The 25,549-nt window shown below is 37.6% G+C and overlaps 1 protein-coding gene across 2 annotated transcripts in view; it reads left to right on the top strand.

The window, feature by feature from the left end:
• The window catches only part of LOC127646661 (membrane-associated guanylate kinase, WW and PDZ domain-containing protein 3), a 186,611-nt gene that overhangs the window by 141,934 nt on the left and 19,128 nt on the right, over positions 1-25,549 (top strand). For both annotated transcript variants that reach the window (XM_052130456.1, XM_052130457.1), the window contains exons 4-8: positions 7,121-7,327; positions 11,700-11,886; positions 14,854-14,933; positions 19,560-19,617; positions 20,533-20,645. In XM_052130456.1, the coding sequence (XP_051986416.1) occupies positions 7,121-7,327; positions 11,700-11,886; positions 14,854-14,933; positions 19,560-19,617; positions 20,533-20,645 (645 nt within the window). The remainder of the gene's footprint in view (positions 1-7,120; positions 7,328-11,699; positions 11,887-14,853; positions 14,934-19,559; positions 19,618-20,532; positions 20,646-25,549) is intronic.

A 25,549-nucleotide genomic window follows, 5' to 3' on the forward strand; every position in this document is an offset into this window, starting at 1 on the left:
TTCTTATCCACCTCTTCCTTGTCCCTTCCTTTTCCTTCTTTCTCCTTTTTCTCTTCCTTTCCCTTTCCTGTTCCTCCTCTATCTATTCCTTGTCCTCTTCCTTTTATATCTCCTGTTAATTTTCTTCCTCCTCTGCCTTTTTACTTTTTTCCTCCTCTTCCTTGTCCTCTTCCTTTTCCTTCTTTCTCCATTTTCTCTTCCTTTCCTTTTCCATTTCCACCTCTATCTCTTCCTTGTCCTCTTCCTTTTATATCTCCTGTTCATTTTCTTCCTCCTCTGCCTTTTTACTTTTCCTCCTCCTCTTCCTTGTCCTCTTCCTTTTCTTTCTTTCTCATTTTCCTCCTCTTCATGGTCATCTTCCTATTCCTTCTTCTCATCCTTTATACTCTTCCATTTTTCTTATCCACCTCTTCCTTGTCCCCTTCCTTTTCCTTCTTTCTCCTTTTCCTCTTACTTTCCTTTTCCACCTCTATCTCTACCTTGTCCTCTTCCTTTTATATCTCCTGTTCATTTTCTTCCTCCTCTGCCTTTTTCCTTTTCCTCCATCTCCTCTTCTTTCTTTCTCCTTTTCCTCCTCTTCATGGTCATCTTCCTATTCCTTCTTCTCCTCCTCTTTACTCTTCCATTTTTCTTATCCACCTCTTCCTTATCCCCTTCCTTTTCCTTCTTTCTCCTTCTCCTCTTCCTTTCCTTTTCCATTTCCACCTCTATCTCTTCCTTATCCTCTTCCTTTTATATCTCCTGTTCATTTTCTTCCTCCTCTGCCTTTTTACTTTTCCTCCTCCTCTTCCTTGTCCTCTTCCTTTTCTTTCTTTCTAATTTTCCTCCTTTCATGGTCATCTTCCTATTCCTTCTTCTCCTCCTTTTTACTCTTCCATTTTTCTTATCCACCTCTTCCTTGTCCCCTTCCTTTTCCTTCTTTCTCCTTTTCCTCTTCCTTTCCTTTTCCTTTTCTATCTCTACCTTGTCCTCTTCCGTTTATATCTCTTGTTCATTTTCTTCCTCCTCTGCCTTTTTCCTTTTCCTCTGTCTCCTCTTCCTTTTCTTTCTTTCTCCTTTTCCTCCTCTTGATGGTCATCTTCCTATTCCTTCTTCTCCTCCTTTTTACTCTTCCATTTTTCTTATCCACCTCTTCCTTATCCCCTTCCTTTTCCTTCTTTCTCCTTCTCCTCTTCCTTTCCTTTTCCATTTCCACCTCTATCTCTTCCTTGTCCTCTTCCTTTTCTTTCTTTCTCATTTTCCTCCTCTTCACGGTCATCTTCCTATTCCTTCTTCTCATCCTTTATACTCTTCCATTTTTCTTATCCACCTCTTCCTTGTCCCCTTCCTCTTCCTTTCCTTTTCCTCCTCTATCTCTTCCTTGTCCTCTTCCTTTTCTTTCTCCTGTTTATTTTCTTCTTCCTCTGCCTTTTTACTTTTCCTCCTCCTCATCATGGTTGTCTTCCTATTCCTTCTTCTCCTCCTTTTTACTCTTCCATTTGTCTTAGCCACCTCTTCCTCGTCCTCTTCCTTCTTTCTCCTTCTCCTCTTCCTTTCCCTTTTCCACCTCTATCTCTTCCTTGTCCTCTTCCTTTTATATCTCCTGTTCATTTTCTTCCTCCTCTGCCTGTTTACTTTTCCTCCTCCTCTTCCTTGTCCCCTTCCTTTTCTTTCTTTCTCATTTTCCTCCTCCTCATCATGGTCGTCTTCCTATTACTTTTTCTCCTCCTTTTTACTCTTCCATGTTTCTTATCCACCTCTTCCTCGTCATTTTCCTTCTTTCTCCTTTTCCTCTTCCTTGTCTTTTCCTTTTCCTCCTCTATCTCTTCCTTGTCCTCTTCTATCTCCACCTCCTATTTCTTTTCTTCTTTTCTCTTATTCTCTTATTTTGCCTTATCTTTCTTCTTTTCTTTTTCCTCCTCATCTGCCTTATTCCCATTCCTTCTCCACCTCCTTCTCTTCCTAGTATTGTTCCATATATCCATATATTGTTTGTTGTAGTGAGCATTCCTAAAGCTGGGTGGCCTAAAGTTATTTGTGGCTGCACAACGGGCCATTGCTTTGAAAAATCTGATCATGCCAGTGAAGAAGTTACTGAATAAAAGTTGGTCATCTTTCATGCATTTCTTTGTATTCTGCATTCTGATTGGTCTTCTCTTTCTTTTATGTACATAACCATCTATTGCCACCTTTACACTTCAAAGACCATTTTGATTCTTGTGCACAGCCAACAAAAAACAAACATGCCAAGAGTCATGACATCAGCAGAGCGCCTCAGATATAGCTTTTAATTAGTCAAAGCCGAAAATCTAAACTTACTTAAAGCCTAAACACTATTCCTTTGCTGCCTTGCAAACACTGCTGTTTTCACCTGGACATGCAAATCTAGTTTAAACTTTGAAATTAGTGTTATTTTCTTGAAAGTGTTAAAAACACCTCAGGGCATTCATCTTTTCCAAAAAGAATCTCATGACAAAGTGCAACCTCAAAAATGTGTGATGAATTTAGCCTCCAAATCTCACAGGCAATGAGTCAGGTAGCACAGGTTTAGTCCGTGCAAACATACTTTTTGGAGCTTTAAGGTAAACTGCTAAAAAAGGCACACAAGGAAGGTAAATTTAGCAGTCTGTTCCTTGTAAAATGTGATATTGAGTGGAGAAGCTCAAATATGGGTCAAGACTAAGTCATAGGATCAGGAATCAAGAGTTTTTATTGAAGAAAAAAAGGTAGAAAATGGGTAGCTATAAATCATTAACTAAATTCAAGGTCACAATAAATGTATTTCTATAATCTCAGGACCAATGAATGGTTCTTGGCAGTGAAAGCGAAGCTTGCCAGGGAAGCGGAGTTAATGTGGCCCCATGTCGTCAAGGGGACTGGCCTCATGCCAAGCAGACCCTGCTGGGACAGGTGCCATGCCAGTTAGATGTGGATGCCCATATGTGGCCTGCTCGCAATGCAGGAGACAATCTTGTCCTAGGCTAGGACGCACACATGTGTGCAGAAACACACACAGACACACTAATCCCAGCAGACTGCTCTTGTCATGATCTAAACGTTAAAACACTCTCTCAAACACACACACACACACACACACACACACACACACACACACACACACACACACACACACACACACACACACGTTGGTCTACCTATCATTATGAGGACTTTCCATAGACATAATTACTTTTATACTGTACAAACTATAGATTCTATCCCCTAAACCTAACACAACCCCTAACCCTAATCATCACAGAAAACTTTCTGCATTTTTACATTTTCAATAAAACATTGTTTAGTATGATTTTTAAGTGATTTAAATTATGGGGACACTAGAGATGTCCTCATAAACCACATTTATAACATAATACTCTTATAATTACCAGTTTATAAGTCCTCATAAATCACATAAACATGCACACACACACACACACACACACACACACACACACACACACACACACACACACACACACACACACACACACAACTGCACATGTTGGTGCAGCTATCATTATGAGGGCTCTCCATAGACATAATGATTTTTATATTGTACAAACTATAGATTCTATACCCTCACCCTACCCCTAAACCTAACCTTCACAAACAACTTTCTGCATTTTTAAATTTTCAAAAAAACATCAAGTATGTTTTTAAGCTATTTGTATAATGGGGACACTAGAAATTTCCTCATAAACCACATTTATATCATAATACCCTTGTAATGACCAGTTTGGAATCTAAAAAAATGTCCTCGTAAACCACATAAACCCTTAAAAATGAATTGGACTTCCATTCGTTACATATGAGAGATTCTAGTAGACAACTGTGTTTGATTATTACCTCAGCTCACTTGGCTGTAAAGCTAAATATGCAATGAAATGTGACAAGACATTGCTACTTGTATGAAAATGTAGCTTGCTAAAGCTACAGTCCAATATTTTGAGCTACTGTCATGCTACTGAAAAATGTTAGTTAGTCAGAGTTGCTTCTGTTAGTTGCTTCCCAACATTGTACAACATATTGACTCTGTGAGGCCATGCTTGAGCAGTAGTGTTCCTTCATAGTGTTGATAAATTAAGAGGCCTCTAGGCAGCTTTTAACATGATCCTGTCTAAGCAAGCTTGGTTGAATTAAGAGTTAATCCAGATCAATAAAGATTTATGGCTCGCTGAAAGCAAACAGACACAGAGAACCTCAATGGATGTGATCTGTAAACATAAATAGTGTGTGGCACAATTCACTGTACTCATTGTCTGTTGAGTCAATAAAAAAAAGTTATCATAGATAGATGTCTTGTACTGACTGAATTTTTATTTAAAATAATTTGCATTGACCGACTAAGGATAAACTGATGTACTTATCGTAATTGTTCAGATTTTCAGATTATTATTATTATAATTTTTTTAAAGTTACTGGGTATTAGAAACTGTAAATTGCAGAGACCCCGAACGATACATGCAAATCGTCCTAGGCCGTTTGTCTGATTCCCATGAAATGTAATGTGCATCATCTAGATATCTTCCTGACAAAAAGTTGTTCAAAGAATTCTGATTCATTAACTAGTTCAGAGGATAAAAGCAAAGTCCCTTTCAAAGCAAGTCAGTCCACTTGGCGGAAATTTTTGGAACGCTCCCGGGCAGCTATTTTCTATGGATACAAGTGGCATAAAAGTACATCTCCTAACTACTTGAAAGGGGAAAGACAGACAGCTCCAAAATGGTTTGTCAAGATAACGATCAAAGAACATATTTCAAATCAGTAGTCAAATATGACAACAATGGTATCATAAATTGTGCTACTTTAGCTAAGATCACGCTAAAAAACTAGCTGGTCCCGCGAATGCACATGCGCATTCTCGAGTTGACAGGCAATGTGTGTATCTAAAAGGTGTTTGATTCTTTTACCTGTAAGTGTGGACTTCCTTTTCTACATATGCCATATTGGGCATTCCATTTTCTCCCATTAATTTTAATACCAGTGCTCCATCTCTGGCTTCATCTCCGTATTAGTGACCAACGTGGTCTTCTGCAGTTGTAGCCCATTCACCTCAAGGTTTGAAGTGTTGTGCATTCTGAGATGCTATTCTGCTCTCTACACTTGTACAGAGCGGTTATCTGAGTTACTGTAGCCTTTCTGTCAGTTCGAACCAGTCTGGCCATTCTCCGTTGACCTCTCTCATCAACAAGGCATTTCCGAACTGCCACTCACTGGATGTTTTTTGTTTTTGCCACCATTCTGAGTAAACTCTAGATGAGTTGTGCATAAAAATCCCAGGAGATCAGCAATTAATTACAGAAATACTCAAAACCAGCCCGTCTGACACCAACAATCAGGCTACAGGCCAGATCACTAAGATCACATTTTTCGGCCATTCTGATGGTTGATGTCAATATTAACTGAAGCTCCGGACCCATATCTGCATGATTTTATGCATTACACTGCTGCCACATGATTGGCTGATTACATAATCACATGAATAAGCAGGTGTACAGTGCATTTTTAGACATGGCCCATAATGACTAATTGGCCTGTACCTTGACTGAGTGCAATGTCGAAACTACACAAAATGTGAGCAATTTCCGATGCTCGGGGCACTATAAATGAAGAACATGTTTCTAAACTCTTAAGTTGTCATTTATCACAATAACAACAGGATCTGTTGTTCAAATTTGGCAATCTTGGTAATTTCCAAAATGCTTGGACTCTGATGATTTCCGCTTGCAGTTATATTTTTTACATTTTGTTTATTTCAAATTCTTGTTTATTTTATAATTGTGTATGTAAATAAATATAATGATAAAAATGATAAATGATTAAACTTCCCATAAAATGGTAATTAAGTAAGGTTTTAAATTTCCCTCCAACAGTTACCAGCAATATTTAGCAAACTTTGGCATTAGGGGTCTGTACTTATTATGAAATATGAGATTTTTTTAACAAAGTTTTTTGTTGTAAGGATTTCAGATTACTAAATTACTAAGTAAATAAGTGTACTGTCTCTTTAAGAAGGTTTCAGTTTTAGTAGTCTTTCTGTGCCCCAAGAATGGCAAGAACTTTCCAAAGCAACAAGCTCCAATCTGATTGACTGGTTTCTTAGAGTTCGATTTTCCCGCCCTTTAACAGCATGTATAAAAAAGTGAACCATGATTGCAATGTGGGCAAGACCTTATGCAGATGTTTTTGTATGGTAGGTTTTGCATGGTAATTCATCCATGCATATTCATGAGAGTTGAGCGGAGTTGTCAACAGTGGTTAATTGCTTGTGAAAAAGCTTATTCCCCATTCCCCGTTTTAGTTTCTTTTAGCTAATTAATCTTCTTAGAATTTCCAATCTAAAATGAGAAGATTAATCTTGCGACTGATTACAAGGATTAACTTTTACATTGAAATAGAATGATTGTTTGACCTTAAACTGCTGTTTTTCTTAAGCAGATCCTAATGATGTTTAGGGGCAGCATATCTATTTTCAAGATGAAGGGAGCGAATAAACAAAACAACAAATTTGGATAATTTAAATTAATCTGTGTATGATTGGTGAAGGTTGAACGCTTGATTTGAATAGATGCCTTTCCGTTGGTTGTGTCTAATCATACTGAGATTTCTTTAGTCTTACATCAAGAGGGAATAATGAAGCACTTCCAACCCTTCAACACCAAGCACACACACACACACACACACACACACACACACACACACACATACACACCACCAAATTAGAAATTTATATAAATACATTATGCTGCTCCACTGATTGGCCATACTATTGTTTGCATTGTATATTAATGAACTGATTTTGGCATGAGAAGATAGTCAGAGAAGTTTCATTTCTGAATCCAGTGGTGAGTGTAATTACTTTCAAAGCACCTCCAAATTGAAAGAGTATAACATTTCACGCTGAATATTAGATAGTCGACACCTAGAGTATAGTTTTTAAGAAAGCTGGAACTGAATAAAGAGGGAAAGAAAATAAGAAGTAGGGCTAAAAAGTGTTACCTTTCCATTGTATCACATATATACTATAGCTACATAGGTATTGGGTTTGTTATATCAAAACTAATGTAGCAAATACTTGACACATGAGCCCCCATTCATCAAACAAATTCTTAGGGTCTGAATGTTCTTGCCCTTGCTTTAGGTAACTTCTATGGCACTCCAAAACCTCCTGCCGAGCCCAACTTGATTCAGCCTGACCTTGTGGACCAGGTTCTGTTTGAGGAGGATTATGGCGCTGAGGTTCCAAGAAAGAGAACCACTTCTGTCAGCAAGATGGATCGCAAGGACAGTGCCGTCCCCGAAGAGGAGGAAGATGAGGAACGACCACAGCTCCCAAACGGCATTCCAGGTCAGTCGACAGATTATTGTGTGCGTGCCTGTGTTAACTAAAATGTATTCGTAATAGATATACACTTTGAACATTCTGAAACCAAAAATACCTATAACAAATTATACAAAACTTTCCGCACTTTCGTCACACCAGAGATGGAAACTCGAGTTTGAGACTTGAATATTTGTACTAGTCCAATTTAAGTGTGCCGTGGAACTTACTATTTGAACATTTAAAAGAATATTCCAGGTTCAATACAAGTTAACCTCAATCGACATTATTTTTGGCAGAGTATTGACTACCGCAAAACATTATTTTGACTCGTCCCTCCTTTTCTTTAAAAATAAATGAATAAAATGAAGTTACAGTGAGGCACTTACAATGGAAGTGAATGAGGCCAGCTTTTGGAACTTTTAAAGACGGAAATGTGAAGCTCATCGTTTAATAAAAGCACTTACATTCTTCTGTTAAAACTCATATATTATTTGAGCTGTAAAGTTGTATAAATTGTCATTTTTACAGTCGTTTGAAAGTTTTAGGGTTTGTTGTCATTACATCAGAATGGCAACGAAGTTATAAAATTAGCTATAAGTCCAAATACATTTTTGTGGTAATCAATATTATGCCACAAATGCTGTCAACTGAGTTTAACTTTATTGAATCCGGAATATTGCTTAAAGAACCTTTTATATTTACTTTTGAGCACACTTTTTTTAAGCAATTTTCTGATCACTTCAAAATTAACTTTTAAAATGTTTCACATTGCACCTGGTTAGTCCACAGTGTTAGCTTGAATCCCAATTTGTATACCTCTGCTATACTTCTGCTAAAAGTGCGTACTTTGCTGGCGATGGAAAAGATCATACTTCTAACTACTGTATTTATTCAATTTGGCAGTATTGGTACATACAATCATGTCATAAAATTGCATCTTGATACCATAGACCCCTTTTCTTGTAAAGTGTTTGCATGTAAGCATAAGCATTTAGCTAAACAAATTACGTTCAAATTAATAAAAGTTAAATTTTTTTAAAAACTACTAGGCCACGTCTCCTGTTCATAGCTATTTTTCGATGAGTGAAAAAGTTGTTCCAAAGTCGAAAGAGAACCATTAAATAATCTTCCTCTTCTGTAGTGCATGTGAATGTGGGTAATATTAGGCCAAAAAGCAGATACATTTTGTGGATCCTTTACGCAAATTATGCTCACCATAAAGTACAGATGACAATTGAGTGAATTGTGATTTAACCTTCACTTTACTCTTGGAAAAGAGCACCATGTGCAAATGATCAGTTTAAGACCTCATATGATTTCCCAGAGGAAAACCCTGTCCTTTGTTCAAGGAGAATTCGCCACCGAGAGGCAGGCTTTGCTTAAAAAAGATGCAAACCCCCTGCTCACATACTCTCATTATTTCACAGTACATTTACATTTCATTTGGCAAAAGCTTCAAGCTTTAATTCACAGCTATTTACAGTTTATTAAAGGTATGTAGCTTTGGAATAGCATGCTACCAAAGTACTGCAGTATGTATACTGTGCATTGTTGGATGTTATTGGATTACAAAGTAATTAGTTACTGTAATTTAATTACTTTTCAGACCAAAGGTAATGATCACATTCAAAAGTTTTGTAATCAGATTACAGTTACTTACGTTCAATAAAAGTAATTACTTTTAAGTACATTACTTAGGCTACAAATATTTCAAAAAACACATTATTTATGCGTAACACAAGTAAAATGTGAATTATTTTGTCCATATGTCTGTTTGCGTTTTTGTGACACCTGAAGGGTGAGTGACAATGAACAAGGAGGAAAGAGATATTATTTTGAATTTGTTGAGCGGAAAAACAAAAAAATATTTGTGTCAAGTGTTTTAAAAATTTACTTAAAGTAATTATCAAAGTGATTACTTTCAGTGAAGTAATCAGAAAATGTATTTGATTACAATTTGAGAAAAGTAGTTAGTAATTTATAGTAGATTACTTTTAAAGTAACTTACCCAACACTGAAACTGTGGCCATGATTTTTAACGTCCTTTTCTTGACTCATTATTTAATAGGATTGCCAAAGGTTTTTTTTTGTACAATCTTGGATTAAAAATGTAAAACAACTTCTCTCAAATAGAATTGGACGGAACTTGCTGAATAAAACATGCAACGCATTGAGGTCATGTGATGACAATGTTTGAAACATTTATCATTATCTATCATATTGTGTACTGTTTCACATACTATTTATAAAAAACTGTATGTAGTAAGCAGTATGCAAGTATTCAATTCTGAGCATAGCCAGTGTGTTCCCTAGGAATTGAACCCATAACCTTGGAGTTATATAACATTATAATTCTTTTGAGATCAGTTATTATGCTTTCAAGAATTGAGGCCAAAAATTGTTACTTGTGGGCTCTATATGTATTCTGCGGTCCTATAGAGTCACATATGGTAAGCATGTTGCATTGCTCCATAATGGCTTACTTTTGTGTGTGGAAGTGCTTAAGTCCTTCAACCTAGCGTTGACCCCTGCTTTAAACATAAATGAAATGCTCAAATGTGTAATGGGATATGAACGCTCAAACCTTGCCCTTGACTTTATATAAGCCTCAAGTGTTCCCAAGAGGAAGTGAACTTAAACCCTCAGCATCTTTGCTTTTTATATTATGCGTGCTGCATTTCTGTAGGAGAAATGTGTGTAGTCCACCTTATAGATAAAGGCAAATAAACTGATTTAAAGGTGATATATTTCAAATATATTCTTCGATCCCAGCTTAATGTGTAGAAGGAAATTCTTTACAAAGAAGTAGTTGTTGCTGTTTCCTTGAGTGTATTGTTATTAATTAATAGCTGTATAGTTATATTTGACAGCTGGGATTGGAGAGGTCTTCCCTCCCAGCCTTGGCTAAAGCCAGTGGAGAGGGAATATGATAACTATTGAAAATTTGCTACGGTAAGTAATCCCTCAGCTCATGTTAAAAGGGGTGCGTTTAATGAGGAGTGTCCTTGCCGCAGACTAGCGTAATGTTTGCTTCAAAGTCTTCTGCCACTTCAAGTGTGCTTAACAAGAGGGAAATGGCACACACACACACACACACACACACACACACACACACACACACACACACACACACACACACACACACACACACACACACACACACACTGCTGTTACATACAAACATAGACAGCTGCTGTTACCAGGGGCATTTCTTGTTATGCTGCAGTGTTGTACTGTTGTTGTTGTGTTTACCTTATTCTCATATTTGTGGCACCATAAATTGTATATTAAGTCAATAGTCAGTTTGTATCTTGTGATTTTGGAAATAATTCTATATAACCCCTTTTCTGATGAAAATGTGAACGGTGCTTACACGTGCAAAACTAATGCCTGTGGTTGCTAGTGCATTGCCAGGGTCTTGCTAGGGTCTGCTGACTGAAGTCTGAAGTGCCTACATCCAAATATTGTGGTTTGGCTCGGCTACCTCCTTCAGTGTACGTCAATGGGATTTTTTTGTCTGTTTTATCATCCGCCAGGCAAAAGTTTGATCGCTTTGAAAAGTTATAACCCACTTTTTCCTCAACGAGCTGTGTGATTTGAGACATTATTCATGTCTGTATTACAAACTGTGTGGGACGAGTTACATCCCGAAGGGATAGTTCACCCAAAAATTGTAATTCTCTCATCATTTACTCACCCTCATGCCATCCCAGATGTGTATGACTTTCTTTCTTCTACTGAACACAAATAAAGATTTTTAGAAGAATATGTCAGCTCTGTAGGTGCATACAATGCAAGTGAAAGGAGACGAGGCCCTTAAAGACTCCAGGGGTTTAATCGGTGTCTTCTAAAGTGATCCAGTTGGTTTTGGGTTAGAACTTACCAAAATATAACTACTTTTTCTCTGTACACCTTGCCATTGCAGTCTCTGAGCATGATTTCAAGCTTGAATACACTTCGTAGTAATTGATGTATGTCAAGAGTGATAGATGGCTCAAAGGAAATGTAATCGAACTTGAAATCGTGATCGCCAAGGAGATTGCTATCAAGCTGTACAATTAAAAGGAGTTATATTTTGGTCTGTTCTCATGCAAAACCAAATGGATCACTTGCGAAGAAACTGATTAAACCACTGAAGTCTGATGGATTATGTTTATGCTGACATTATCTCCTTTTTGGTGCTTCAAAGGCTAGCTTGCCATTCTCTCTGTTGCATAGTAGATATGAATTATGTAAATCGCAAACACATATATGTATCTACACACTGAAATATTTTTCCTGGCCCATACCTGACAGTAAAGGACGTTGTGTTGATTGCACACCATCCTACTTTGACATGCAAATCGTCCCCTGCCTGCATTTTGAATTGTACTTTTAACTTTCTTTCTGTCTGTAGAGAGGACAGAGGAGTGGAGGAAAGCCGTGCCCAGCTACACTCAGTCCAGTGGTGGAGGCAGTGCAGGTGGCAGTGGAACATTGGAACTTCGCACCTGGAGCTCTTTACCCAGAGACGACAGTCTGGAACCCCTGCCGTACAACTGGGAAATGGCTTACACGGAGACTGGCATGGTCTACTTCATAGAGTGAGTGTGTGTGGTCGTGAGAAGAGAGATGTTCTAACTGTATGAGAGCTCCATTATTGACATGCACACAACTTTTGGGCCAATGTCTGTGGATAACTAACAAGGTCTACATCTAACAATGATAATTTGGATGTGTTGGCAGGGAAGAGTGCTTTTAAATAATATAAATGGGCAGATGTTACTTTAAAGAGATATTTCTTCTGACTATTAAAAATAACTTTCATTGATGTAAGCTAATGTAGCCAGGTTGATTCAGTCTTTTAAATTATGAATATTTTATTATTCTCTAGATCTAATTGTTTATATCAATAACAGTCTTTACAATATTAATGTTAATATAATACTAATGTTAACATTAGGAAATGCATTAGGTATCATGGACTAACACTGAACAATATATATATATTTTTTTTACTGCATTTGTTAATATTGATTAATGTTAATTTATAAAGATACAATTGTTAGTTCACAATACATTAACACATGTTAATATATACAATATTACATTTTAAAGGGGTAATGAAATGCTTTTTTATAGTTTTATTATCTTCCTTGAGGTCCACAGGTAATGTTATAAAAAAAAAATGTTTTGCATTAAAACAGTCATAATTTAGTAATATATAATAATTTTCCACCCTGTCTCTGGCCCTCTGTCTGAAATGCTCGGTTTTGGCTTAAGTGCCTCCTTAAAACTTCAATGTAAACACCCTCTGTTCTGATTGGTTAACATCGTGCAGTCCCTCGAATTCAGCCATATTTGAATCTCAGTCTGAAGAGAATGAACAAGCCCTTCAACATTATAATATTGTATACAAATATATTAAACTGTTCATCTCAAGCACAACTGTTATCACTCATACCCTGTCTACAGCTGATGTGAGTATCGAGTCACGTCAAAAGCAATATAACCCATTATAATCAATGATGCTGTCTACCATGTAAGCGTCCATTGCGGCACATCTCGTTTCACCGACAGTAAACAAATGTCTGGTTCCATTTTGCACTACCAACAACACAAATAACCAGTTTAGAAAGTTTGTGTCGACAGCCAAAAACCATTGTGTCACATTATGCCCTGTCAATGGACACGGCCGTTGTAAACAGGGTGTCAGCACCATAAATTATGAAACAGTCATGGCATTTGAAATATTCATGAATGGAACTTTTTGCTTACTGTTTTGCATCAGGTCCAAGTGTTTTTTACTACCCCATCCTTTTTTAACAATTCCTTTGCAAAGCTTGAAATGAAAACTTACAATCCACGCTGAAATATGCTGTAGACACATCTACATCCATTTTCCAGTATCATCCTGCGTTGAAATGCACATTGGTGGAAACGCTTCTAAACAGTCAAAGACGTCCGTCCAGTGCATGTTTTCATACAACAACAATACAAAATAGTGCAGATTGGTGAAAAAATGTGTCCATGATGCATTTGAGTCAAAACATCAAAAGCCAGTAGAGAATGGCTTCTGCTCTTTAGAGTTGTAACTTGACACTGCGTCTTTTCAAAGAGGCCCAAGATATGTATCAAGCGGTCAAAGACGTCTGTAATTTAAATAATTTAAAATAGTCCAGATGGTTCCCCTTTGGTGTTCAGGAATAGTTAGGCCACTTTAGGCCTTGTTTTGTTTTTCTCTTAGTTTACGACCTGAAGCACCAGTGGGCGGGGTCAGGGGTGCATTGATGTAAAAGTAGGCATTAATGTTTTTGAGCTGTAGAGGTGTTCATGAATGAATGTACCCCTAGTAACGTAGGCTAGTCATGGAAGTAGAGAACGAGGTGTTTTTGCAGCCTGGTTTCAATAAATGCTTTTATTGCATTGGGGATTAAGTTCTGAGTTCTGAAATTGGCAGTATGGTTTTATAGTAAATAGACCACTTATATGTCAAAATGTCAAGGAAAATTGTATTCCTCATGATATGACTCCTTTAATGGATGCAATAGTGTATGTTAAAATTAACATTAACCAAGATTAATTCAGAAAGTGCTGTAAACGTGTTGTTTATATTGTTCATGCTAACTAATGTAGTTAGCTAATGTTAATGAATACAAACTTAATGCAAAGTTTTTCCATTAGAACAGTGCAAAATAGAGACAAGAGGATTTTTGAACCCCATTGTGCCTGTTGTTATTACATTTCCTAATGTGATATGATATAAAACTCTGAAAATTACAGGATATTGTTTTCTATGCTTATTTGTTTAGTATTATTTTCATATCAATAAATGTGGGATTTGACACTGTATATATACAACACCACAGGACATTCTTTTTTTTGTTTGAGTTTTAATTTTTCTTTGTGTTTAGTATGGCAATTTTATATTCAGTCATTGTTTTCAAAATTGGCCGTTTTATGTACTGTATTGATGCAGTAGTAGTATACAAAGATATTGTATGTAAATGATGTACTGTATATGAAGGAATTATTTACTGGCTTTACATTTGATGCCAAATATTCCATATTCCATCGTTGGCAGATAACATTTTGTTCCCCTCCACAGCATTGCCAACAGTTTCTATTCAGGTCAAATCTAAAATGCCAGCAACACTGTATTCCAACTGCTATTTTCACAAACGGCATGCGTTATCACTTTCTTAACCCGTCTCACTGTTTTCTGATGTTTATCTCACACTGAAAAAAGTAGTGTTGCTTTTAAAAGTCAACAGTGTAGCTGTCAGAGCGAAAGAATAAATTTAGCTCACAGTGTGGCCTAGATGCTCTTTAAAGAACAGAGTCAAAAATATGTTTGTGTGTGTCTGTGTGTGCGTTCAGGGGTCGGCATCATAAATATTTTAGCGTTTCCAAAAAATTTTCAGTATAGTATTTGAGTTTCAGTTATAGGCCTCATAACTGTGGGCCATTGAAAATCTCTCCCTGTTTAGTCTACCAAAACTTTATAATGTGTCATTGTGACTTTTGCTGGATTTTCTAATTTGTTTTTCTTTTTTTTGCTTGTTCCTTAGTCATAACACAAAGTCGACTACATGGTTGGACCCTCGTCTGGTCAAGAAAGCCAAGCCTCCCGAAAAGTGTGAGGATGGAGGTAAATCGTTACGTAAACTCAAAACTGTAAACATTTAGCCACATATAAAAATATGCACTGCTGCATAAACACATACACGCATAAACAAATATCAGCTGACTTGCATTCAAACAGATGTATGTGCAAATACACACACAGTGGGCATGATTTCATAAGCTCATCTGAAGGCAGTCACTTCCTATAACCTTTTCATTTCCTTGTAATACACACACGTTCACACACACGAGTGCACACAATATCTTGCAAAATGTTGCTGCATCACTCTTTTAAGAGTGTTTTAAAGCGCTGTGCTGTATGCTCATTGGAGCACAATACTTTTGTGTGTGTAACTGTGTGTGTGTTTAAAGTTCTGTGTAGCGTGAACAGCTCTTTTTTTCTCCTCATTAGTTCATCAGGGCATAATGTTAGTACAGCAGAGGGGAACACACACTTGTACACACAACAGCTAACACTGCCTGCTTATTTGACTATTTCAGCTCAAAACATGCCATCTTTAGTACTGTTTCACACATAAAACAGCCAGTGAATATATTTCTGTTAAAACCTGAAAAATGGTATTTCATATGCATTATTTTACTGATTTCTTTTTTATTATTTTGATATATTATATATGTTTATCATGTTTATAGCCTTTGTCAGTTCATAATATGTAAATGTGTGTATCTAAACATAAATACCATATAGATATTTTCCATTTATAAATCTCGAATTGTGTACTTTACTATCAATATCGGTAAACAATGAAGTAGCATAATGATTCTTTGATTCTATTTGGACGTATTAATGTACTTCCTTACATTAAAGGGGTCATACCCTACATTTCTGATCATTAAATTTTTCCTCCCTGAAATCCATTTATACTGTATCAGTCAATGTTACTTGCAACAAAATTGTAATTTAGGTTTTCATAACCATTTTCCAACCTCTCTTTGACCCTTAGAATTATAATAGCAGGGTTGCTATTATACCTTCAAGACTTCTAAATCTAAATGACCTCTTTCTGAATATTCTGGAAATTTGCATGATATTTCATGCATGATACAACCTCTTCAAAATGTAGTAACATGCTTTGTTTAACGATGTTGGTGCAGTCAGAATTACTTTTACAATTAGTCATTTAGCAGTCACATTTATCCAAAGCGACTTACAAAATGAGAAACACAAGCAATTCATTATACAAAAGACACCAATATCTGAAGCATACCACTGATAAGTTCTAATTGTAGCAGGAGTATTACAGAGTTTAGAGAAGAAAGAAACAGACACAGAAGGTTTTTATATATAGAATGCAAATGTAGAATACAAGTGCCTTGTGTTTTCATTCTATATAGGCCTATATACTGTATATATATATATATATATATATATATATATATATATATATATATATATATACACACACATTGATCAGCCACAACTTTAAAACCTCCTGCCTTATATTATGTTGGTCCCCCTCGTGCCACCAAAACAGTGCCAACCTGCATCTCAAAATAGCATTCTGAGATGCTATTCTTCTCACCACAATTGTACAGAGTGGTTATCTGAGTTACCGTAGACTTTGTCAGTTTTAATCAGTCTGGCCACTCACTGTTGACCTCTCTCATCAACAAGGCAAGTCCGTCCGCAGAACTACCGCTCACTGGATGTTTTATGTTTTTGGCACCATTCAGAGAAAATTCTAGAGACTGTTGTGTGTGAAAATCCCAGGAGATCAGCAGTTACAGAATTACAGCTCATCTGGCACCAACAATCATCCATGCGATTATCTAATCCAACCAATCATGTGGCAGCAGTGAAGTGCATAAAATCATGCAGAGACCAGTCAGGAGCTTCAGGCAATGTTCACATCAACCATCAGAATGGGGAAATAATGTGATCTTAGTGATTTGGACAGTGGCAAGATTGTTGGTGCCAGATGAGTTGGTTTGAGTATTTCTGTTACTGCTGATCTCCTGGGATTTTTACACACCGCAATCTCTAGAATTTACTCCGCATGGTGCGCAGTTCTATGGACGGAAGTACCATGTTGATAAGAGAGGTCAACAGAGAATGGCCAGACTGGTTCTAACTGACAAATTCTATGGAAACTCTGATAACTGCTCTGTATAATTGTGGTGTGAAGAATAGCATAACAGAATGCTATCCTGAGATGAGGGTCGGCGCTGTTTTGGTGGCACGAGGGAGACCTACACGATAGGTTGTTGTTTCGAACAAGTTATTTGATAAACAAGGATGGATGGATGTGTGTGTGTTTGAGAAAGAGAGAGAGAGAGAGAGACGGAGCGTGTGCAATCACCTGTTGCCACAACCAAGCAGAGACGCTGTCAGCTTTCTGAAGGTCAGCTTTCTCAGTGGAAAAATAGCATCCAAGCAGGGATATTTCTCCCTATTTTGCGGTAGCCGGTGCGCAAGAGTTGATCACTATAGAAACTGCAATGTCCTCCACCATTTTAAACAGCACCCATTGTGTAATTAATCAGTCTGTTGTGTCTCTCAGCTGTGATGAACCGTAATGCTGAAGTTGTTCGTTTAAAGCGGGTTCAAGCTATTTCCTAGCTTTAGTAGTGTAGTGTAGTAAGTGTATTATGCGATCATGAAGAGCTGTTGTAAACGGCTGATGCGGATGCACTTCACATCACCTAACTGGCTCATATTACACACAAAAATTATCTTTTGCCACCACCTGCATGCTAACAGATGTAATGTCAAAAAAAAAAGACAACCCATAGCTCTTAACAGATCTGCACTGCTCTTACACTTTAGTTTAGAATGGCACAAACACAAGCGGAGTGATACACACACAGTGAAGCGTCAGAGTGCTGATGGTGTCAGACCATCAGTGCTCATGGAACGTCTCTCGTCCAATCAGATTCAAGGAACGGAACTAACTGTTGTGTATATACACTCACCTAAAGGATTATTAGGAACACCTGTTCAATTTCTCATTAATGCAATTATCTAATCAACCAATCACATGGCAGTTGCTTCAATGCATTTAGGGGTGTGGTCCTGGTCAAGACAATCTCCTGAACTCCAAACTGAATGTCAGAATGGGAAAGAAAGGTGATTTAAGCAATTTTGAGCGTGGCATGGTTGTTGGTGCCAGACGGGCCGGTCTGAGTATTTCACAATCTGCTCAGTTACTGGGATTTTCACGCACAACCATTTCTAGGGTTTACAAAGAATGGTGTGAAAAGGAAAAACATCCAGTATGCGGCAGTCCTGTGGGCGAAAATGCCTTGTTGATGCTAGAGGTCAGAGGAGAATGGGCTGACTGATTCAAGCTGATAGAAGAGCAACTTTGCCTGAAATAACCACTCGTTACAACTGAGGTATGCAGCAAAGCATTTGTGAAGCCACAACACGCACAACCTTGAGGCGGATGGGCTACAACAGCAGAAGACCCCACCGGGTACCACTCATCTCCACTACAAATAGGAAAAAGAGGCTACAATTTGCAAGAGCTCACCAAAATTGGGACAGTTGAAGACTGGAAAAATGTTGCCTGGTCTGATGAGTCTCGATTTCTGTTGAGACATTCAGATGGTAGAGTCAGAATTTGGCGTAAACAGAATGAGAACATGGATCCATCATGCCTTGTTACCACTGTGCAGGCTGGTGGTGGTGGTGTAATGGTGTGGGGGATGTTTTCTTGGCACACTTTAGGCCCCTTAGTGCCAATTGGGCACCGTTTAAATGCCATGGCCTACCTGAGCATTGTTTCTGACCATGTCCATCCCTTTATGGCCACCATGTACCCATCCTCTGATGGCTACTTTCAGCAGGATAATGCACCATGTCACAAAGCTCGAATCATTTCAAATTGGTTTCTTGAACATGACAATGAGTTCACTGTAGTACTAAAATGGCCCCCACGGTCACCAGATCTCAACCCAATAGAGCATCTTTGGGATGTGGTGGAACGGGAGCTTCGTGCCCTGGATGTGCATCCCACAAATCTCCATCAACTGCAAGATGCTATCCTATCAATATGGGCCAACATTTCTAAAGAATGCTTTCAGCACCTTGTTGAATCAATGCCACGTAGAATTAAGGCAGTTCTGAAGGCGAAAGGGGGTCAAACACAGTTTTACAGAGTTTAGTATGGTGTTCCTAATAATCCTTTAGGTGAGTGTATATATATACTGTATTAAAAAAAATTCCACCAGTTGAGGGTTATGGTTGAAGAAAAAAATAAATAAACTATCAGCAACTAATGGCATAGATTTTGCCGATAACTGATAGTTCCAAAAAGCAACTATCGGCACCGATTACTATATCGGTCTACCTCTAATATATACACTTTATATCTCAAATTGATCTTAAATCTCAAATTGTGCACTTTACTATCAATATAGATGAACATGGATGCAGCAAAAATTTTATTTGATTCTATTTGGACATAATAATACTTAATCTCTGTCTTTCCTTACATTAAAGAGGTCACTTTCCTTAATTTTTATAATTTTATTTTTCCTCCCTGAAGTCCATTTAGATCAAAGTGACATACAAAATGAAAGTATAACAACATAAAAGCTACTTTGTGTGTGCATGTGTGTGTTAGACAGAATATGTGTGAATTTGCATTTAAACATGAACACAATATTTTTATTCCCTTATCATCAGAACTTCCATATGGTTGGGAGGAGATTGATGACCCACAGTACGGCACATATTATGTTGAGTAAGTCATATACAGTATATTGTGTGGATGTGTATAAATCTGTATGTCTTTTTTGTGAGTGTATGACTCTATTTCAAAACCTAGTGAGCTGCTTACCTAGAAAGCATTTTAAGGCATCATAGGCATGCTCACTATGGATCTGCCTTGGGTGCCATTCACACATAAAGCATTCTTGTATTCATTTATACAGTTTTTCCTCCCCTTTTCTCCCCAATATCCTCGTGGTGGCATAGTGCCTCATCTTAATCCGGGTGGTGGACTACGAATCCAAACATCTTATCACGTGGCTTGTTGAGTGCGTTACCACGGAAACATAGCGTGTGTGGAGGCTTCACGCTATTCTCCGCGGCATCCACGCACAACTCACCAGGTGCCCCACCGAGAGTGAGAACCACATTATAGCAACCACGACGAGGTTACCCCATGTGACACTACCCTCCCTAGTAACCGGGCCAATCTGGTTGCTTAGGAAACCTGGCTGGAATCACTCAGCACACCCTAGATTCAAACTTGTGACTCCAGGGGTGGAAGTCAGTGTCTTTTCTCGCTGAGCTACCATTTGATTGTTTTTAAATGTAAATGTGTGCTAGATGGACATCTTTGACCATTGCGGCATGTTTTGTGTCATGAGTGCTGTGCTTTTCAGAGGCCTTGTCAAGTTAAAAGAAGTTCAGCCTTTTATTAGCCATCACCTGCAAGACATCTATATTCTGTTCCATTCCGCTGTCCTGTGCTTTGCTAGTTGTTTTTGAACGTAATAACGTGTACTGTATGAACGACCCCTTTAGTAGGTAGCTGCCTAACTAACACAGCAAGGCCACTTACTTTGTTTGGGTTGTTTGCATTTTTGATTACTTTGGCTGTTTGTTAAAGTTTTATTTTATTAATTTTTTTTTCAAACTCCTGTCTTTTCAGTCACATAAACCAGAGAACCCAGTTTGAGAATCCAGTTCTAGAAGCCAAGAGAAAACTTGGTTTGGACACCGCCGTTGCAACTCAAACCCAACAGAGGGCAGCACCTCCTCCAGGTACAAACACATGTACACATACAGTAAATTACACCTTCTCTAACTGTGAATTTCAGCTGAATTTATGAGTTTATCGGGGAACAGCAAAGACACTTAGCATGTCAGAGCTTACCAACAGTCACACAAGTCACAAACAAATGCCCTCGCTGTTTAAATGTGTTTGTGTGTGTGTGTGTGTGTATGTGTGAAAGAGAAAAGAAGGATGCAGAAAGATAAGATTAAAGAACAGTGAGTCCTCTGCCATTCTCAATATAATAAATTCAAGATTCTTCCATTACACTGGATGCATTATAGATGCATGTGCATATATGAGAGAGCATAAAAATCAGAAAGAGAGAGTGCTGTTTTAAGGTGAATGAGTGGTGAGTATAAATGTTATAGAGATTGCTTTCCAGTGCATCACAGACTGCATTAACATAAAAGAGAACATTAACATCTATCATGCATTAACATTCTCTCTTTGATCAGAGCCACTCTAAAACATGAATTTCCTTCTTTACAATCACTCCAAATATTCTGTTATTTCCTGAAACAATGGCTACATTCACACAGCAGCTGAATAAAGTTGTCTGACTATGTAAACATGCGCTGGACGTTAATCTTTGACCACTGCGCCTTGTCTCGTTGTATTCTTTTCAGTGGCACGCACAGGAGTGCCATAGTTTTTAGACATCCTGTAAAGTAAAAAGTAAACTTTTAAAAATGCACCTCGAGACTCCTGCATTCTTTTTCATACATATATATATATATATATATATATATATATATATATATATATATATTTTTCCTTTTTTTAAAGTATAGTTTATATTTCCTGGGTAAAACATCTTCTTTTAGTTCCCCTTAAAATGATGACAAGATGCAGTGATTTTTTTCTTTCTGCCTAGGTGTTTATTTGATGATATTTCCTGTATTTCACACATTCCCAAGTGTATCTGTCTGCACCCCATAAGAGGACAAGGAACACTCATTACACGACACACCCACTCCAAGTAACACCCCCACTTGGATCATAAAGCAATTCTATTGGCTAAAATATCTTTTAAAATCCTGTGCAATAACGGTATGATTCATGTTGTCTTAACTGTGTAAATTTGACCAAGAATACAATTTTAATTATATGTCACATACATCTTATTATAAAATTGAAGATATAAATGGTGACATTAAAAATGTTTCTGTTCATTTTCTCCAGTTCGCTCACAATCTAACCGGTTAGCCTATTAGCTTAGCATATGCTAGTGTAATGCTCCTGTTCTACCTGCTCCGTAAGGGACTCAAACCGGTGTCTCTGGCATGTGAGGCGAGTGCGCTAACTAGGAGGCTAAAGGCTACAGCCTCTAGCGTCAGTCGCTAGTGCACCTCTTGAGGTTAGGAGAGTGAGGTTTATACACATTGCACAGCTATCTATCAGCTGGCCACCATTACGCTCACACCCAAACCTTACTCCCATCAGGGTCACGGTTCCATTGTGACGCTCCTGTTCTACCCACTTCGTACAGGACTCAAACTGGTGTCTCTGGCATGGGAGGTGGGTGCGCTAACAAGGAGGCTACAGCCTCTAGCATCAGTTGCTAATGCACCTCTTCAGGTCAGAAGTGTGAGGTTTATACACATTGTACAGATATCTATCAGCTGGCCTCCGTTACACTAGCTTCTTCTCCTCATCATTTTCATCACATTTCTACTCAATGTCACCACCTACTGATATGGCGGTAAGATTGTAATCACGTAATGTAGCTTGCTACATTTTAAGCTACTTGTACAGAGTATTCTGTCATAGATAAGCATAGTACAATATAGTGCATTACAGTATAAAAGTATGCAGTATGGTGCAATATAATATGCATGCTATCTATACAAACCCATGTGTAAAAAAAAAAAAAGCTACATTTTAAAATGTCATTTTTCATATTTATACTACTACCTCTACAAACAAAACCCATTTGAACATAATTTCCTTAGCACATTACTGTATAATATACCATTCCTCTTATCTTGTGACTTGCTGTTGCATTTCTGTATGTACAGACAGCTTCTGATCAGAGGTCTGTGAGCACCTGAACGTGTGTGAGCTGTTAAGAGTGTGTGAGCACATCTGGGCAATAACAAGGTGATATCTGATGGTATCAGCTGGTAATATCATGGTACATTGAGATACAATTACCATATTTATGTACTATTATGTATTTACATGGTGCGTTAAAGTACTTCAAAGAATACCATGGTACTACCATGGTAATTTGATATATGATTATCCCATTCATTTACAATTGATAGTGCATGGTGCTTTAAGGTAATTCAAAGAGTACCATGGTACTACCATAGTACTTCACTTTACCTTATTCATATTGTACTGTATTAACATGGTGCTACCTGGTAATGATACATGTCCAAAAAACATGGTTATGCCATGGTACTTTTTTCATATGTTTTTGTGTAGGCTACTATGTCTTTTGATACTCTATTGGGGTAAAATCTTACCTGCAGTGCCATTCAACCTGTACATGTGTTGAAATTAATAAAGACCTTCTTCATCGCTGGCAAACGAAAGGATGCATTTGTAGGTTTGGTTTCCAACAATTGTAGATCCATGTAACTAGCTTTATCTTTATTTTCCATATTTTTTTTAATATTCTGTGAGCATGTTGGCAAGTTAGAGCATGCACCAAATGATTCAGCAGCACGTGTGTGAGCTTTCTGAGTCATTTAGTTTGAATCGCGAACTGATTCAGACCGCTTTGCTATAGAGCTGTTCAGTCATGACGTCAATTTGTAGGTGAACCCGGAAGTCTAATTCGCCATTGGTTCCCTCTGGATTTTCATATAGGTTTATATAATGTTTTTTTTTACTTATTTGTAAAATAAGGTCTGTGCTAAACATTACATGATGATACGTGGACGTTTTGTTTGACAACATAAATTACTCAGTCATACCTCAAACATGAATTTTGGAGCCACCGTGTGTTTTTAAAAAAGTATGTAATTCAATACTGCTTCAAAATTCCCGTTTGAGATATGACTGTGTGTAATTAATGTTGTGGAGCAAAACGTCCATGTATCGTCAAGTAATGCTTACCACAGACCTTATTTTCCCTCATAAGTTCAAAATCCCCATTATAAAAACCCATAGGAAAATCCACAGGATTTTGACTACAAGCTGAACAGCTCTATAACATGTGACCAATTAATTGTAAAGAACCAACTCGGAAGAGCGATTCATTTGTGAGTCGGACATCTTTAGTTCTGACTCAAAGAAGTAGCTTTTGTCAAATAGTAAACACCCATGTGTAATGTATGATGTAGCAGTGTAGCTTTTGTCAATGCTATGTACTACCAAATGAAAAATATATCTTTGCTACTGAAAAGCTACTTGATTTAAAAACTAGCGAAGCTACCACCTCGCATTTTGTAGTGAAGCTACAGACAAACAAAAAGACTTTTGTTATTCCAAATAGTACATTCTTTGGCCAATAAATCCATATTTACTGAAATGTACGGCAGAGATGATAGAAACAGCTGGAGAGAGGATTATGCATCAATCTGAGCACTATGATTGGATGGAGCCCAGCGAAACAGAACATCTATTCAGTCATTAGGGGTTGAAGGAAGGTCAAGGGGAAAAAGTGCATTTTATTTGCTTTACTGAAACAGACAGTTACAATGGCAGTGGTGAGACGGCAGCACCCAGACTAGCTTGTATAACCATGTGATGAATTAGTTTACACTTCAAAATTAATTTGAAGTCATTGCATTAGATAACAAAATATCAAACCAAGTGGCATTGGTAAAGAAAATCTACATCTCCTCGCCGAACTAATTTAACTTTTCTAGCCATTTTTGTATTTACAACTTTTAACCAACTGGCTCCAAGCTAATTTTTAGAGCATATAAGAAATCAGAGCATCTGCAGGAGTATCATTATCAACATGCAGTGGGTATCTATTCAGATAGGCTTTCTACCGCCACGATCACCACGTGAATAAGTCATTAGCAGCTCTAACCCCCTAAGGGGCGCTATAACCATACAATATAAACAGGCCAGAGCTGAATGCCGCTAAGCACTTTTTCCCAACGTATCGACCATTGAGTTGGAGGTGGTAAGAGCAAGTTAAGCTTGTTTTGCCAACAGCCATAAAAGAGAAGAAAAAGAGGAGGATGAATATATAAACATGTTCCAGTAAGTTCAACAAATTTTGTTAAAAATTTCTTAATAAATTCTTTGATTGAACGTCGGAGATCCGAGATTGAGTCTGGCTCACGTCATTTGCAGATCAAATCCCCAATTTTCTTCCAATCATTTCCTGTCCTTTCTCTGCCCTCGTGTTAATATAAATGGCAAAAATGCAATGTTTTGACAGGCCTTCCTCTCTGTAATAGAGATTCACAACTGTCATTAAAGCAGATGCAATTGAGACTGTTTACAAAAGCACATTTTCTCTCTCTCTCACAACACACACACACAGGCTCAGACACACACAATTCGCTTTCACAAACACAATCACTCTCAGACTCACATTGACTTAATACTCAAGTTTCTTTTAGCTCAGTGCAATTCTTCCTTTATTTTTCAGAGATATAATAGCTCATTAAAACTGTGATCCTTAATGTCTTCTAGACTTCTCCATTGATTTGTGATACAACCTCTCTTCTTAGATGTTGACTCTTCCATATTACACTGCAGACTGTTTCCATCTTTTCTTAAAAACAGTCCTGGGCATCAAATACAACTAGCTTCCCTTAAAAGTTTGGGAAGCTAGTTGTGACTTTATGTTCTGACTTTAAATTTCAACTCAGTGGAGATTTAGCTCTACACCCTAACGTTGAATGAGTTTGATCCTGTTTCGTGTGATTTTTGTATTGTATAATATTAAGAATGTAAGTCAGATTTAAGCACTGAACCT

The sequence above is a fragment of the Xyrauchen texanus genome, chromosome 7 (assembly GCF_025860055.1).
Source record: "Xyrauchen texanus isolate HMW12.3.18 chromosome 7, RBS_HiC_50CHRs, whole genome shotgun sequence".
Classification (NCBI taxonomy): Eukaryota; Metazoa; Chordata; class Actinopteri; order Cypriniformes; family Catostomidae; genus Xyrauchen; species Xyrauchen texanus.